Source organism: Meriones unguiculatus, chromosome 17 (assembly GCF_030254825.1).
Source record: "Meriones unguiculatus strain TT.TT164.6M chromosome 17, Bangor_MerUng_6.1, whole genome shotgun sequence".
Classification (NCBI taxonomy): Eukaryota; Metazoa; Chordata; class Mammalia; order Rodentia; family Muridae; genus Meriones; species Meriones unguiculatus.
The window spans coordinates 17,684,630-17,701,785 of record NC_083364.1 but is presented as its reverse complement, the minus strand read 5'-3'; the positions used below and the strand labels follow the sequence as shown (position 1 = coordinate 17,701,785).

The 17,156-nt window shown below is 60.1% G+C and overlaps 1 protein-coding gene across 2 annotated transcripts; it reads right to left on the bottom strand.

Moving 5' to 3' along the window:
- Positions 1 to 312: 312 nt before the first annotated feature.
- Positions 313 to 14,417, bottom strand: Map2k2 (mitogen-activated protein kinase kinase 2). Of its 2 annotated transcripts, none has more exons than XM_021648893.2 (11): positions 14,097 to 14,417; positions 12,099 to 12,309; positions 8,588 to 8,734; positions 5,408 to 5,485; positions 4,909 to 4,960; positions 4,717 to 4,841; positions 4,397 to 4,610; positions 3,061 to 3,128; positions 2,194 to 2,255; positions 1,538 to 1,583; positions 313 to 564 (listed from the first exon to the last, which is right to left on the bottom strand). In XM_021648893.2, exons 1-11 carry the CDS (start codon positions 14,186 to 14,188, stop codon positions 454 to 456), a joined length of 1,206 nt encoding a protein of 401 aa, XP_021504568.1. In that variant the 5' UTR covers positions 14,189 to 14,417; the 3' UTR covers positions 313 to 453. The 2 variants fall into 2 exon arrangements, with proteins under 2 accessions (XP_021504568.1, XP_021504569.1); XM_021648894.2 differs by having other exon boundaries at positions 3,061 to 3,125.
- Between the last annotated feature and the right edge of the window lie 2,739 nt (positions 14,418 to 17,156).

Here is a 17,156-nt window from a genome sequence, read left to right as displayed (position 1 = left end):
GCTCCAGCCCCAGCACCTTTGGGCTGTGGGGCCTGGAGAGGCAGCCTCCCAGCTTTCCTCAGAGCACTGTGGCTCAGCCCGGCTGACTGGCGGAGGCCACAGGGCTGCCCACTCCTGGGGGCGCTGCTGCCCTTATCTGGTCTCATGACCCAGCTCTGCTGGGGTCTCCAAGCGTGGAGCTTCCTGCACAGCGCGCTGAGTCAGCTCAGCACGACTGGGCTGGGCGGCAGCCGGGCTCCCTGGGGGCCCGCGAGGGTCCTGCCTTGCTGGTGAGCGGGGCCATGGGCAAGCAACGGGCCAGGAGCACAGGGGCAGCTTTCTCTTTCTCCATCTTGTTTTTTTTTCAAAAGCACGGACTCAGGCCCCCTGCCACAACACACGGCATCACTGTCCCCAGGGGCGGCCACTGCCGTGCCGACGGGGACAAGGGCACAGGCTGCTGGGCGATGGCTGTCACACTGCAGTGCGCGTGGGTGTGCTAGGCTGCTTCAGCCGCAGGGTTCCGCACAGCCAGCCGGCGAAGTCCACCTCCTCCCCCTCAGAGCGCTTGATGAAGGCATGGTTCTGAAAGAGGCAGGGTGTCGGTCACCGCCAGAGGCCGGCCCTGCCCAGGCGGTCCGGGACATTGTCGGGGGCTGTCCCAGCCTCCACCTGCTCCATTCCACAAACTGCCTCTAGAAGAGCTGCACGTCCCCAGGTCCGGGGCAGGCCCTCCAGGGGAGGGCAGCCTGAAGCCCTATGACCCTCTCCTGACAGGGTAGTTTGGGTGGGAAATGGAAGGACACAGAAGCCGGGGCCTGGTCACAGGGAACAAGGCCACACCTCTCCTTTATCTTGGATGTCCTACTTTTTTTTTTTTTTTTTTAAGACGGGGTTTCTCTGTGTAGCCCTAGCTGTAGACCTGGACTCACTCTGTAGACCAAGCTGCCTCTGCCTCCCCAGAGCTGGGATTAAAGGCATGTGCCATGAGCCACCACACAGTGGCTTCCTTTTGTTTTTGAGACAGGGTTTCCCATAGCTGAGGCTGGCCTTGAACGTCTGTGCAGTCAGATGACCCTGCGATTTCTATCCTTTTGCCTCAATCCCCAGGGTGCTGGGGAAATGGGGGTGCCTAAGTGGGCCTCCCCAGTACTGGCACGGCAGGTACGCACCACCACACCCAACTAGAAGGCACTTGTGTCCATCTCTGGGCCTCTGGGGGTGGCCCAAGCGTGCACACAACCTGTGACTAGCCTGGCTTTCTTTCTCAGGGGCCTAAGAAATAGACAGATGGTGCTTAAACCAGATTAGGTCTGTCCAGGGAGGGGGATGTTCGCTAAGATCTGCCCATAAGTCTCAGAGTGGCTGCTCTGCCCATCCTGTGGGAGAAGGGTGTCCAGGGTGCAGGTCTGTGTGTGTCTTCATGTCAAGGACAATTCCAGCCTCACAGATGGCCCAGGCCCTGGGTGGTGGCTGCACAGAGGTGGCCGAGACCCTGGCAGTGTTGTGTCCTGTCAGAAAGCCCCAGTCCCCTGGCCCAGGACACAGCCGCACTCACCATCAGCATCTTCAGGTCTGCGCGCTCCGCTGGGTTCTTAATGAGGCTGGGTGAGGGGACAAGGTGCGGATGTCACTCAGCAGCCGTGGCCGGGCTGCCCCCTGGGAGCCCCTGACTTCTTGAGACGACAGGGTCTTCTGTATCCCAGGGTAACCTTGAGCTCCTCGGCAGAGGATGACCTCGTCCTCCCGGAGTGCCGGGGTGCCAGGTGTGTGCCCCCAGCCCCCTCCCCCACAGCTAAAGTCCTAATGAATTTAAGCAGAGAGCTTGGTGAATCCCTCCAGAAGACCACTGTGGGAGGCGGGTCTGCGGTGGCTCACTCCACTAACAGGCAGAAATGGTGCCTTCTGGGACATCCAGGTAAGCTGCCGCCTGGCCCCATGTGCTCCAGAAACAGCACGGAGCAGCTGACTGCTCTTAAAGAGCTGCGGAGTTGAGCCGCAGCTCAGCTACCCCCAACCCACACGCCCACTGGCTGGGACAGGACCTGTGCTGCTCATAGGCCCTCAACCAGCACACACTGGCATCCTGACCATTCAAGCCTGGCACCTGGGTGTGAGATTCTGGCTTCCCACGTGGCCTCAGGTGTGGGGACAGTTCGACCCCTGGCTGGAGTGCGGGGCTGCCTCCCCCCAGCGCCACAGGCCCCATCTCACCATTTATTGACAAACTCCTGGAAGTCGGAGCTGAACACACCACTGGGCAGCTTTGGAGGTGGCTGTGGAGGACAGGGAAGGGACACCTAAGCGGCTGGGGGTCGCTGGCCGCTCCCTCCGTGGGCTGGGCTGCGCTGGGTCAGCAGCCCAACACTATCAAGTGAGTGGGCAGGAGCGGCCTGTGATGCAGCCAGGCCCTTCCTGTGAAGGGAGGCTCCAGGGCTTCTCCAAGAAGTGCTGGCTGAGCAGAAGCGTCAGTGCCAGAACAGTGACAGCCCTGTCACAGCCTACAGCGTCGAGGCCTCTTTACAAGGAGCTAGGAGGGTCCAAAGCCTGTCTTCTGCCACTGTCCTTTGGCCCTGAGGACAATCGTGTAGATTGCATGTGACCTTGGTCCCCTTCTGGAGACCTGCTTAGATAGTTTTTGTTCCACTGCTGACTGCTTTTGAGTCAGGGTCTCACACTGGAGCTGACACTGGTCTGGAAGACGCTATGTGATAATCCTCCTGCTTCAGCCTCTGACCCCAGGACACTAGGCTGGAAGGTCTAACCCCAGGAGCTCTCTGGACCCAAAAGAAGGGCAGCAGCTAGCTTCCCATGGGAGGAAGCGTGGACAAGGGGGTAGCCTGCTGTGTCTGTGGTCCTATGCGGGTGACCGCCCTTGGGCACAGCACTAGCCTAGGCTGGCCCATGCTGACCTCCAACTCGTTTCCTGCCTGCACTGCTGGGCAGCTGGGTCACAGGGCAGATGAAGACACAGAGAGCTTCCTACTGAGCTGGGCCTCGAGGTGCCCAGCCCACAGCATCCCTCCCTCGGGCATTCAGCTAATTCCTTGAGCCAAGTGCCCGGAGACCAAGGGCACACACCTCGTTCACGATGTAGTCCAGAAGTTCAAAGATGGCCATGGCTGGTCGGCTGTCCATCCCATGACCTACTTGACAGGACAAAGGACAAATAACTGGGGAGGGTGCACAAAGCTTACTGAGGGTGACCCTGGTCCCCCCACCTGGCTTCAGTCCTACACTCTCACAGGCATGTGCCAAGAAGCTGGTCACGTGGGTGGGAATGCTCTGTGCGTGCTGGCAGTAGGCAGGGCTGGCGACTGAGCAGGCACACTGATGTGACCTTGCATAGCTGCTGAGGCCTTGCAACAGGAGACTGGTGGACGGCGACCCCTGCCCGAGGCCCTGATGGCCAGAAGCCGAACTGTGCTGTTCGCCCATCCTGCCATGGGCTGCTTTGGGACTTAGGCAGGAACCTGCCAGTGAGCTGGCCAAAGGACTGGGGCCAGCTGAGGAGCATGTCCTGTAATCTGGTTTCAGGGTGAGCGGGCAGTGTGGGGCGCAGGGTCGGGAGGGGGCTCTCTGCTCACTGAAGGCATGTGAACCACGCACCACCACTGAGACACACAGGGGCCTCCAAGACATTGTGCTTCCTGAGACCCAGACACAAGACACACAGCACAGACTCCACGTCAGGAAATGTCCAGAGCAAGAGAATCCAGGGGGAACTGGGTGTGCAGGGAACATGACATCCTCTGGGGGGTGGGGGGGAGTTGAATGTTCCAGAACCAGCTAGAGATGACAGCACTCTTATCTTTGGATGCGCTAACCACTGGGCAGCAGGGCCTCCAGGAAGCAAGACGGAATGTTTATGTCCTGCCTCAGTGGCTACAAAGTCACCCACTCTCTCCCACTCCCAGTACCCAGGTGCTCTACAGAGGCTCTGTCCCATGCCAGGACCCTGTCCCTTGCCCCCAGCAGCTAAGGTGGCCACTCCAAGGGTTGGGTTGTCTCCCCTGGTTTCCCAGAAGCTGGATTCCCTTCAGTGTGCACTCCCTGTGCCACCGAGGCTACCAGGGGCCCGGGGATGTCACCGGAATACCTCGGTCTGGGGCCCCCTCTGCACTGCAGCCCCCACTTAAGCCGTTTTCATGAGGAAATGCTGGGAAAGCCAGCAGCTGGCCAGGGCTTGCTCCAGACTGGAGGCTCCCGGCCTTCCAGCTGGCGGCAACAGGTGCAGCCGCCCTGGACGCGGGGGAGACGCGCACCGCCCACAGCTCTGTCCCCAGAAAGCCCAGGACCATCTGAGGACTGCTGACCATGGCATGCCCTGTCCAGGGGCAGCTGCTACAGGGAGGGCCGGGAGGGTGGCAGCTGGCCCCCCACCCGTCCCTCCCCAGCTAGCTATAATGTCTCGTACCACTGATGGGGCGTCCAGGGGGCCTGGGCCTTGGTGAGACACTGTGGGGCTCTCCGTCTGCCCCGTCGACCACGGGCCTGCCAAAGCTGGCCTCTAGTTCCTTGGCGTCAGGTGGGGGGATGGGGTACCTCCCGATGGCCAGCTCCACCAGCGATAGTCCCATGCTCCAGATGTCCGACTGCACAGAGTAGTGTGTGCCCTGCAGCCGCTCTGGCTGTCGGAGAGACAGACGGCGCTGGGGCCGGCAGCAACGGGGCAGGGGCCACATGCACCGCCAGAGGGGCCTCACCGAGGATGCGCGGAGGGGGCCGGACACTCACGGACATGTAGGAGCGGGTCCCCACAAATGAGTTGGCCATGGAGTCAATCAGCTGGCCGCTCACCCCGAAGTCGCACAGCTTGATCTCGCCTCGGGAGTTCACCAGGATATTGGAGGGCTTCACGTCTGGAGACAGGGCCAGAGTAAGGCCGCGCCCACGGTGGCCCGCCTGCGCCGGCCTTCACCTGCTTACCTCTGTGCATGATCTGGTGCTTCTCCCGGAGGTACGCCAGGCCTCGGAGCACCTGCAGGGAGGCCAGAGCATGACCGGCCAGCCCACGTGTCAGGAGCACCAGCCACGGTGACACAGTCCCCCCAAGCCCCACACAGGCACCTGCGGCAAGCACACGGCCACTGTCTGCAGTTGAAAGCGCAAGGCCAAGGGCAGCCTCAAACTTGCTACGATTCTCCTGCCTCAGCTCCTCATATGCTGATATGACAGGCATGTGCTAGCACACCTAAAAATACTTGTTTTTTTCTTTTCAGACAGGGTCTCCCTGTGCGGCCCTGCCTGCCCTGAGTACGGGATGGGTGCACACTGCTCATCCAGTTCCGTCACAGGGAAGAAAGGTGGGGTCACAGGCCACAGCTCATGGTAGGGGCAACAGAGAACCTCAAATGGATGGGGCCCGGATTTGCTTAAGCTCCCAAGAAGGGGCTGCGGCAGGAGCAGCAGCAGCCAGCAAACTCACCGCAATGCTGACCTTCCCCAAAATGTCCTCAGGGATCCGCTTGGCCTCCTTCAGTACCTGGTCCAGCGAGCCACCGTCCTGCATGGAGACAACAGCAGCTGAGCAGCTGGCTTTGTCAGGAAGCCCAACTCAAACTCGGCCACGCCAGCCTCAGCAGGCCAGCATCGGCCGAGTCCCCTGGCAGGCCTGTGGTATGGGACATTCAGAGCCCAGAGGCTATGACTGTGACAGCAACAAAACACACCTATGTCAAGGGCTGGCCCCTTCACCAGGGGCTGTGGGGAAAGGGGCAACACTGGGGATCTTTGGGCAGGACACGACCTGAAACCTGAGGGCCATGCCCCACAGAAGGGCAGTGGCGAGGTGGCCAACTGGCCACAGTGCAGTAACAGGACCCACAAGTCATCAACCTGGCGGTCCCTCACAGCGGGGTGTGGCCCTGATTCCACTCAACAGATGAGGAAATACTGTCCTGACTCCAGCTGGGCCAGGACGCTAGGCAGTCACGGCCAGGCTGGTACACCCGACATAGAAAGCAGGACCTCAGGAGGTGAGGTCAGGGAGGGCCTCCTCTGTCATGGGGCTCGGAGGGACACAGGGAAGGTCCAGAGCACTTGGCCATCTCTGAGGAGGCTGGAACTCGAGGTGGCCGGGTCTTCCAGTAAATCTCTCCTGCTGAGCACGGGGTCACTGGAGCCCTAGATTTTAGCTAGCTATCTATTTACTTACCTATTTATTCTTATTTTTATTTTTTGACTTTTTCAAGGCAGGAGGTCTTTGTGTTACCCTGGCTGTCCTGGAACTCAGGAGGTCCACGTGCCTCTGCTGAGTGCTGGGATCAGGGCGTGCGCCACTATTGCCGGGATCTGTTGTGATTCTATGGACTGAGACTGGAGGAGACAATGACTGGGTCTAGATACTGTCCACCGAGGGGAAGGACAGGCTACTGTCTCCCGAGGGCAGCAGGTCCATCACTTCCGTTAGGCCACAGTAGGCCTGCAGGGTGCCGAGCAGCTACCTTACCCCAGGAGTTCCTCGGTGTGACAGCTGCAGGCATCTCTAGGCATGACTGAGTCTCTGGTGGCCAGCCCCTTCCCGGGGTTGAATGTGGATGCTCTTAGGCAGGTCCCAGTGTCCCAGGGCAAGATGGAGAACGGGGGGTGGGGGGATGGGGGGAGGGGTGTGTGCTGCACTTTAAGAGACTGTCACAAAGAGTGCCAGCACGTTTTCTTGTGGAAGATTCGAACAGAGAGTCCAGGCTGAGCCCCCAGAAGGTCCTACTTCCTACACGGGCCCCCTTCAGTACCTTCTGTCGCTCTGCAACGGCACAGGCGCTGCAGAGGACAGCTAAGCGGCCCAGCAGGCTCCTGGTGGGTGGGCCCGCACCTATGACACACAGCGGCTTCTCTTCTGCAGGGACAACTGGGGCTGCAGTGTGGCATCAGAAAGGGGGCAGGGCCTGACAGGCGCCCTGGAGGGAAGCCTGGTCTTGGATGGGGCGGCAGGAGCCCAGCCTCTCCCTCCCCTTCCCCTCGGCCTCCAGGTGTAGGGTGAGCAGCTGTGCCCTCAGCACCCTCTGCTCAAGCTAGGGCTGGAGTGCTAGGGCTGGAACACTCCAGATCAACGACAAGGGCTCTGTGCACACGAGCCTGTGGGCAGAGCAATGCTCCTGTCAGGCTAGGGCCAGGCCGCTGGCAGGGACACAGCTATGGCCTGGCTGTCATCTTACCCTTCCCAAGGTCCTGCTGAATGCGGCCCACTGTTACCCACAGAGTGGCCCCAGAGGTCACAGCTGCATCCTCCTCTCCCTGAAGAAAGGTTCTCCAGGGCATGCTGCCTAACGCAAGCCAGCGAGGCCAGCCCGCTGCTGTCTGTCGCCAAGCTCCGCAGCACCCCAGAACTGGGAGCCCAGAGTGACTGGATGGCACAGTCACTCTCTGATTTCAGCCTCTGTAGCCAAATAAATCCTGTTTCTGTGTCACCCTCTACAGAAAACTGAAAGTGGACCAGGGCCAGGACCAGCCTAATGGCCACCCAACACCACCCCCAGGGGTAAGCTTTCCTCCCAGGACACACCCATACCAGGTGACCTGATTTAATCCAAACTCCATCAGCAGGGAAGGCAGAGTGGCCTTTTTCTTCGCCCCTTCTTTGAGAGGGGGCCTCATGTGGCCTTACTCCTACCTCCCCGGCACCGGGATGTGGACATATACCAGGCCTGGCTCAGTTCTGTTTTCAGACAGAGCCTTGCTTTGTAGATCAAGCTGGCCTCAAACTCAAGGCAATCCTCCTGCCTCTGGGACCTTCCTGTCCTAACACTGTTGCCCTAGTGTGAGAGGCACCTGCAGGCAGAGCGGGCTCCCATGCCCCTTGTAGTACAGTGCCTAGCTGGGCTGCCAGCCGGCCACTCTGGCGATGAGGAGGCAAGTGCCTTGACACAGGATGGAGTCCCTCTCCTGCAAAGGACCAGGAGGCCTGTAACCCAACAGTCGCCCATTTATAAAGGGATGGGACTATCACCTGCTCATCTCTGAGGCAAGTAGCATGAGGCTCAAGGGAGAGACAGGCCAAGGCCAGGTGAGGGCCTCCCAACAACTGGGCACACCTTCCTCAAATGCACTTCCTGCTTCCTGTGCAAAATGGTCCCCAGGTCGGTGTATTGGGTAAGGGCCGTGGGAGCTGCCAAGCTTTCAGGGGAGTCTCAAGGTTCTTCTGGTTGTTGTTTTGTTTTTTCGAGACAGGGTTTCTCTGTGTGGCCTTGCCTGCCCCAGACTTGCTTTATAGACCAGGTTGGCCACAGCCTCACAGTGATCTGCCTGCCTCTGCCTCTGCCTCTGCCTCCCGAGTGCTGTGATTACAGGCTTGGGCCACCAAGTGCGGCTGAGTCTCAGGGTTCTTGCGCCTGGCTCAGCAGGTTGGGGTCTTGTTTGGCTCAGACCCTCCATCACGCCCAACTCTAGAGACCCAAACTTATGGAGAGTGAGGCGTGCGGTGCGGCTACCATCTGGGGTTGGGGCCCGTGGGCCTGGGTACATCCTTCCTAGCTCAGAGCGAGGCAAACGGCTAGTGGAACAGGAACCCACTCCCCCCCCCCACGAGACGACAAATGCAGGTCGCACAGCATGGCCCCACGCTCCCGAGTGGAGCGGTGGGTGAGGGGTGGGTGGACGGAGGTCTCACCATGTGCTCCATGCAGATGCTGATCTCGCCGTCGCTGTAGAAGGCTCCGTAGAAGCCCACGATGTAGGGTGAGTTGCACTCGTGCAGCACCTGCAGCTCCCGGATGATCTGGTTGCGGACAGCCGGCTTGATCTCCAGGTGGATCAGCTGCAAGGATGAGGAGTGGCTGCTGAGGAGGACCACCCATCTTTAACCACGGTGTTTAACCGGCTCCCAGACACGCCACGCCGGCTCCCAGGCCCTTCCTCCAGGCCCGCCATTCCCAGGGCACAGCCTCAGTGGCCACTCGGGAAAAGCTATGAGGAAGCAGTCAGCGCCCACAAGCCTGGAACCTGGTACCAGTGGGGAGCAGCCATGGCCAGGCCCGTTAGAGCCACACGAGGCCAATCGTGGGCACTAGGGCAGCCTGCAGACAAGGGAGGTCCCTGCATGGGCAGGGCAGGGCTCTGGGGTGGGGAGACAGCTGCTGTAGTGGTAACGGCTGCTGGGGAACCTAACAGACACCCCAGCAAAGGGTCACTGGGTAACTGTAACTAGTGAGCAGGAAGGGTGGTCAGGGCAGGGTGAGGCCTTTCCACAAAGGGGACAGAGAGCCAATCTAGGGGTGAGCCACCCACAGGTGAGCCACCACTGGGGCACGAAGGTGCCGGATGAGCTCAAGGTAGGTGAGAGTGACCCTGGCCAAAAAAACAACAAAAGCAGGCGGAACAGGTGGAAATGGTATTTCCACACAAAGGCCGAACCTTATCACCTGAGATCCACAAACGCTCACTGGGGCCTCTCGCAGCAGGCCAGGCTGGCCTACACTTCCTTGTGCCTCGCCTCCCACGCTTCACTGACTTGACACCCAACAACCATGGTATACTCTTCAACTGTGATAGGAGCACAACAGCCCTGTCTTTCTCCTCAGCCCCAGCGCCACGTGTGAGTATGTGGGTCTGTGTGGTAGGTCTTGGTGTCCACAGGACTGGGGCCTATTGGGGTCCAAGCCCACCCTGAGAACCGTGGGCACTAGAGGAGGGTGTGGAGCAGAGACAGGAATTGGTTGGGCCTTCTGAGAAGGGCGGTGGCCGCAGGTGAGGTGAGGCAGGGACACAAGACCTGAGGCCCACGATGAGGGAGGCTCTCAACTGCCACACAGGGGCTTGGAGAGCATTATCTGATGTCTGTGGGGTATCACGGACGCTGACAGAGGGCGGGCAGTGAGGTGAGCCTTTTAAAAATGCATGGCTGCCACCCTGAAAAGCGGACAGGAGCAAGCGCCCCCACCTCCACCCTGTCTGCTGACATGCAGTCCCACTCCTGATGGCAGCCTGCAGAAAGCCAGGACCAGGGCCGGTCTCCCGCCACACCAAGGCCCTTCGCAGTGGCTGGTGGCTTAGCCACGGGTGCTGAGCACTCGCCGCACAGAACCCTGGGAGCCTGGAGTGCCCAGGGACGAGCCAGGAACAGGGGCGGGAGGTCTCTGCTCCATGCTGAGCCTGCAGGAGGGTCTCATAAGGCTGATGCCATCTGCCCAATCCAGAAACTTCTCTGCCAACTCCTCAGTCCTGCAGGGTGCAGGCTGACAGCGGAGGGGCCGTTTGGTCAGCAGCAAGCCGCCCTGGTCTCTCAGCCCACGTCTGTCTCCAGCATCTGAATGCGTGGCGGCTAGCTTGTGCATCTCGGACACGGGCCTTGGACACCGGATCTCTGCTGCATGAACCACCTGAGGTGGCCCTGGCATGGGGTGACTGCACATCTGTGTCCCCTGCTGGCAGGAGTCAGCCCTTGAGCAGGGCCATCCTCCTCTACCAGGACATGGAGAGAGGGGTGCGAGCAGAACTGTACAGTCTGCATGACTGGAGGGCCCACGGGACGCTGTGATGAGTTCATGCAGCCTGTCCCGAGCCTGGACCACAGAGCACCAGTGCCAGCCTGCTCTCCCTGTGCCATGGGCCTGTCACCGGCTTCCAAAAGTCACACACGAGCACCAGCTCTGCATACACTGCCCTTGTCAGGAGCAGTTGGCATGGAGACGTGGCCTCCAGCTGTACAAGCTGTGGGCAGAAAGCTGCCTGTTGTGGAGAAGCTTCCAGCCCAGGTGAGCTACGCGCCCTGCTGGGCTCCAGCCATGAGGGGCCTAGGACTGCTGGTCCAGGATGTTGCTAGAGGCTGGACCAGTCCTAAAAAGAAGAGTTCGAGTGGACGTGTTGGGCCCTGTCCACTGCAGCAGACCGGCACTCACCGATGGCAGAGCAGGGCATGCTGGCCAAGGGGGTGTGGACAATTCTCAAAGCAGCCCCATATGCGGATGACCTGTGTGCAGGCGGTGGCTGAGGCTCAGCTTCCACACACTGGCCACCTCTTAGGCAGCCAGCGTGGAGGAGGTAAGGACGGTCCTGGGTCCCCACGGCGACTTGGGCTCCCCGCTGCCCTGTCAATGCCACAGCAGAGCTCTGCGCAAGGCAGGTGGATTCCAGGGTGCAGCAGTGCCCACGCGGAGTCGGCAGAGAACTCTGGCAGGAAGAGGTGGCTCTCCCTGCTGAACAGCCCACTGCAGACTTGAAGAACGGTCAGCTGTGTTCACGCTCCAGCCACCAGCGTGCAGGTCACCTTCTGTCACCTCTCCACCCCTTAAAGGGACTCCTGCTCTGGGAGAGAAGAGCCGGCAGGCAGGCAGGGGTCCACGCTAGGCTGGCGGGATCCTGCAGCGTGAGGATCTTCAGGAACAGGTGGAAGCCTGGAGCCAGGTGGGCGTGCACGCATGCACCCGGCCTCCATCGAGGCGGCGAGCTTTCAGAGCAAAGAAAAGCAGGTGACCCCTGTGGCAGTGTAGCTCATCCAATCGGCAGAAGGTAGGAAGCATGGCCACTGCTCCCACGTGGCTTCGGGACCCTTGTGAGGCCGCAGCGTGCCAGCCTTCCCCGCAGACTTTGCAGCTGCGTGCTCAGTAGCCAGAACCAACTTCCGGCCGGCTCCACATCCACCTGCAGCAGTCCTGCTTCTCCGAAGACCAGGCGGAAGGCTTGGCTTGCCGTTTGCCGTTCCACACAGGGTCTCGCATGGCCCAGGGTGGCCTTCAACCCAGTACGACACACTCTTGATCCTCCTGGGACTACACGCCTGCACTATAGGCCTGGTTTACGAGCTACTGGGGAAGGAACCCAGGCTTCGTGTGTGTCAGGCCAGCACTCTGCCCACCGGGTCAACACGCCCCGGCACATCGTCATAGACTAACAGACGCGTAAACTCCACGTGTGGCCCTTCTCTAACTGCACAGCGGTTCGCAGTGCAGCCTGACAGCAGTTTTGAATTGGATGGGGAAGAACATGGGGTCTGGGGCATGCCAGGCCAGCACTCGCCAGGGCACCATGTCCCTGCCCCAGAATCTGGCAGAGGCAGGAATCTCTGTGAGTCCAGGCCAGCTTGCTCACAGAGCAAGTTCTAAGTCGCCAGGGCTACAGTGAGATCCGGCTCCAGCATCACAGAAGCTGAGGACAGGACGCATGCCCACCCTGACCCCCCTCACCTTTCTGGCCATGATGAGGCCTGACGGCCTGTGCCGGGCCTTAGTGACCACGCCGCCATTGCCGGCCCCCAGCTCTGAGATCCTGTCAAAGTCGTCGTCCCTGAGCTCTCCGACCTTGGCCTTCTGGGTGAGGAAGGCCTCCAGCCGCCTCCTCTGCTGCTCATCCAGGTCCAGCTCCTCTAGCTTCTTCTGCAGGTCCACCAGGTTCGCCCTGCAGAGCCAGGAGCACAGGGTGAGCCGAGGACCCGAGCCCATGCCATGTGGAGGAACCGTGACAAGCTGCTCCAGAGAACCCAGGACACCTCAGGAACACATGAGGAGGCGTACCATGGCCCTGGCCAGGACCTTGTCTGTGCTGAGGGCATTTCAAGTGGCTTTGGATCCTACAGTAACAGCAGCCATGTCACCGTGCTAATCCATCTGAGGTCTCCCACCCATCAGCCATGCCCCCACCCAACCCCTCACTGGGGATTCTAGGCAGGGGCTCTATCTTTTCGGACAGGGTCTAAAACTTACCCAGACTGCCCCTGAACTCACTCTGCAGCCTAGGCTGGCTTGAAATGGTGCTCCTCCTGCCTCATCCTCATGAACCTGTTCCCACCTGTCTGTCTTCACCCTCAAACAAGCCACCCGACCATCCCACCCTGTCCTTCCTTTCGCACGTGTGCGCCCCCTATGACAGGCATGTGCTGGTCATCCTTCCAGGACCCTAGGTGCACAGTAGCCCTTGGAGGGCCTCAGCACCTTCAGGCTTCTAGTCCTTCCACTCAGCTTCTAAGAAGCAACCCAAGACCTCCCTTGCCTCCCAATGGCTGCTCTAACCCATTAGCTTTGGCCAGCAGGATACAACCTACAAGACCTAGCTTCAGGGCGCTGTACCCCATATCTGCGCTGTGGGCTCGAGGCTCCCAGGAACTCTCTCCAACTCCTCAGGTCCTCCCCAGGCCATTCCTATGACTTCCAGACCAGAAGCCCACTCTTTCCTAGAACAGCATCTCCCAGCCTCCCTCTATTCTCTAGCACCCCAGGCCATCTTTATGCTCTGTGGGCCTATCAACACCTATCATGTACCCCACCAAGCTAACTTGTCCCTTAGGCTGTGGGACTGTGGGAAGTTCTTCCATCACGCTGGTACTCCTGCAGAGGGGTGCCTCTCCCAGTCTTTTCTGACAGAGGCCTCCCCAGGTATCACTCAAGGATCCAAAGCCTGTCCTCTCCCAAGACACCCCACTTTCACCTCAGAAAGCCCAGCCTTCCCCCTCTGTCTCCTCCCAGCTAACCCTTATCCCCAACCTTATTTGACGAATCCTCTTGCAACCTGACCCGCTTCCACCCCGTGGACCCCTCATCAGCTGCCCCTAGGCCTACCTCCCGGTCACTGCCCACTTTCCACTAGGTCATCATGTCCCCCCCCCTTGTCCCTTACAAGCCAGGACCTCCTCCACCGCCCCTTGCTCCATAAAACAGGTTCCTCCCCTCTGGTTCTGGCGAGGACAGTCTTGCCTCCTGGGGCTCTGGCCAGGCACTATAGGTTCCAATCTTTAAACGCTCCGCTCACCTCACACCCAGCCCACTGCCTGTAATCATCACACCCCGCACACCCGGAAAGGCCCACCCTTTCCCGGACTTTTTTCCCCACGGAGCCACCCTCTCAGACCCCACTCCCTGTCCCAATCCAAACCCCTGGCTCAGCTACGGACACTCACAGACCCCTGGGTTACCCTGCTCCACTCTGCCAAGAGCAAGCTGCTCTCGAGGCCCCGCCCCTCTACGCTCACGGACCGCAGGGTTCTCCTCTTAGGCCACGCCCCCCTCCCCAAAGGCCAAGCTGTCAGTCCACAGGCCTCACCGCTGACCCCGCACCCCCGAGGCTTCGTCCCAGCGCTCAAGGCCACGCCCCTTTCCCCTCAGCACACCTCCTCCTCAACCCTCACACGGCAACCCTGGGATGTGACCACGCCCCCCTCCGCCGAGGCCCGCCCCTGCGCTCGCACTCACTCGGAGGCGCCCTCGCTGGTAGGGGACGGGCCCTCGGCGATGGTAGGGTTGATGGTGAGCGCCGGTAACACCGGCTTCCTCCGGGCCAGCATCGGGGCTCCGCGGCCGGCGGCGGCGCCTCAGCCGGGGCCCATAGGGGGCGGTGCGACGCGGGCCCGGGACTGCGGCCTAGGCCGGGCGGGAGGCGGGGGGCGCCCGAGCCGGGGGCGCCGGGGTGAGGAGACCGCCGCCGAGGCCGAACGAAGCTGACGCTGCAGCCCAGACGGGAGGCGGGGAGCAGGGGGCGGCCACGAGATCGCGGCCGGACTCTCGCGAGATCTCCTCCCGGAGGCTCCGGCCCCCCCCCCCCCCCCGCTGAGGAGGCGCATGCGCACTGTAGGAGAAAGGGCGGAGGCGGACGCTGCGTCCAGGGCACATGCGATCCGCTGGGCGGCCGGGTTCCCACGCTCGGCTGCGCATGCGCCGCAGATGCATGCTGGTTGATGACCGCCGACTGACCATGAGGCGCAGAGACCGGGGCTCTGGGATGCCCAGGAAGAACGTTCCAGGACGTCGCGCCACCGGCACCAGTCAAATCAGACTTGTCTAGTTTTAGAATTTTTTCTAGATTCGGCCTCTCGGTCACTGAGCCTACCCTAGAACTCCTGACCCTCCTGCCTCATCCAGCAAAGCCTCATGCTGGCTTTGCTGGCATGGCCCGTAGGCGAGAGCGCCGCCCGCTAAGCCCTACTCCCTGGTGTTTATATTTCGAGACCGTGTGTAGCCCACACTTGGGGAAGGTACAGCTGTCGTCTACGCTTCGTTTCCAGTCCCGCAATCCTCCAGTCTCAGCCTCTGGGACCACCTCACTGTTGTGCAGCAACCCCGCAGCCCCTCGTGGAAGCTCCTGTCCCCTTCCCAGTCCCTGACAGTCACCATTTCAGCGTCTGAATCCGAACATTTTGTGATTAGGGACACTTACTGTCTGGCTCATTTTACAGAGACCTATTTCCTCAAGGTCCATCCACAGAGGTATAGATGTCAGAGCCCCGCGCTTTTTTCTGGCTGAATAAGATTCCTCTGTGTGGGCGTACCTAAGGGCTACCCTGGGCTACGTAGCAGCTCTGTCTCAGAGTTGGAGCCCAGCCCAGCAGCGGAATGCTTTCTGGCTGGTGCTGGGTGGACCCCAGGGCTGCCCAGCGACTGACCGACCGCCAGTCAGCTATCTTCTGAGTTTGTGAGGTGGTTCGCCGGCCAGGCTGGGAGAGAGCCTGCGTTCAAACATCACTGCAGCTGGAAGTGCTGGCCTCAGAACAGCGTCTTCCTGAGTGAAAGCCCTCTCCCACCAGCTTCACACAGTGCAGATATGGTTAGGGTGGTCCTCAGGCTTGGGTGCAAGCCCCGCTACCTGCGGAGCCCTCTCGCGGACCGCCGGCCGCCCACTGATTCTTCAGCAGTCTCCTGCCGGTGAACTGGGCGAACACACCGGAGATGGGTCTGGGGTCTCCAGCTCCGGGGTGGGAATGCCTTGTTTTCCAGCAGCTCCAGGGACACTCCTTCACTCCGGTTTATCTTCAGCTCCGTGTAATCTTTTTTATTGACCCATAATGGACCATAATAAACGCACCCTGGGGAAGGTGCAGTTCCAGGAACTGTTAAGGAGGGTGCAGGCCTGTGGAACCCTTCCCCTCCGAGCTGGGTGTGTCCCAGTTATTGGCTTCTGCCCACAGTGAGCAAGGGTGCCACGCTCCTGCTCCTGGTCTATGTGAGCTTTTAACTGGGAAGGACCCTGACATCCCAGATGGTTGAAGGACACAAGCAAGAGCTTCACAAGTCCAAAGGCTGTGAGGTCACAGACAGCAGATAAGGACAAGTCAGGCCCTGCCACAGGAGAGAGCAGTCAGGGATACCAGTCCCTAAAGCCAGAGCACTGGCTGATCTTCCTGACAGATCTCCAGGAAGCCAAAGCCAGCCCTGTCTGCACAGCCAGTTGCAGGCCACCGGGGCCATGCACTGAAACCCTGTACAAAAAAACAAAAAGTATACAGGGCCTGCTGGAAACCATCCACCGGGCATGATCAGGAGTGGAGCCCCCACCCCCACCCCGCCTAGGCTCCGCAGAGAGGGAACTGGGGGCGTGGTCAGGGGTGGAGCTCCAAGAAGCCTTGGGCTTAATTCCTGGTACTAAATAATAATAAAAACATAGCCTCCGGGATTCCTTCGGAGGTCGCTGGTCCTCACTGTTCCGTGCTGTAGACCTCTGACTTTGCTTTCACTTTTCTGTGGGTCTAACCTTGTCTAAGGACAAACCAGCAGGATGATGTCAGAGGTGCATGTTTCCCTTCAGCTCCTTGGACACCGCAGCCGTGGCGGATGTGGGCACATTATACACCCTGGGCATTCCTGTCCCAGGTGCTGACCCCCCCCCCGCCCCCATTGTCTAGCCCTTCACATGAGGTTTTATGGCTGGGGTCACAGGGCACCTCACGCTAGCCGCCTCCCTATATTAACCACCCAGCACTTTCTGCTGGCAATCTCTCCGTATCTGGCTCCTGACTTATCAACAGTTCCAATGACCTTCTTCTGGGTCCCCTGTTCCAGACACTCGGGGAAATAATTATGTAATGGCTTTCTTGATAATACTAGCTCAAGGTGACACTTGTGTGGATGGGGCAAGAAAGGAGAAGGGGTAACTCACCTGGGTGGTGGCTGAGCTGCTTGCAAAACCTTCCAGTCCCATCGGGGAAACTCCACGACCCTGCTGAGCGCCTAACACCCCAGCAGAATCCATTCCTACAGATAAACAGAAGAAACACAGGAAGGATTCATGGGGTTTTCGTTTGTTTGTTTTTTATTTTCGAGACAGGGTTTCTCTGTGTAGCCTTGGCTGTCCTGGACTTTGTAGACCAGGCTGATCTCGAACTCACAGCAATCCACCTGCTTCTGCCTCCCCTCCCTGAGTTGCCGGGATTACAGGCGCAGGCCACCACGCCCTCCAAGGCTTCGTGTTTTCTTGTTTTGTCTATGTGTGTGTGTGAACATGTGAGTGTCACAGAGCGTGTGTGGAGGTCAGAGGGCCCC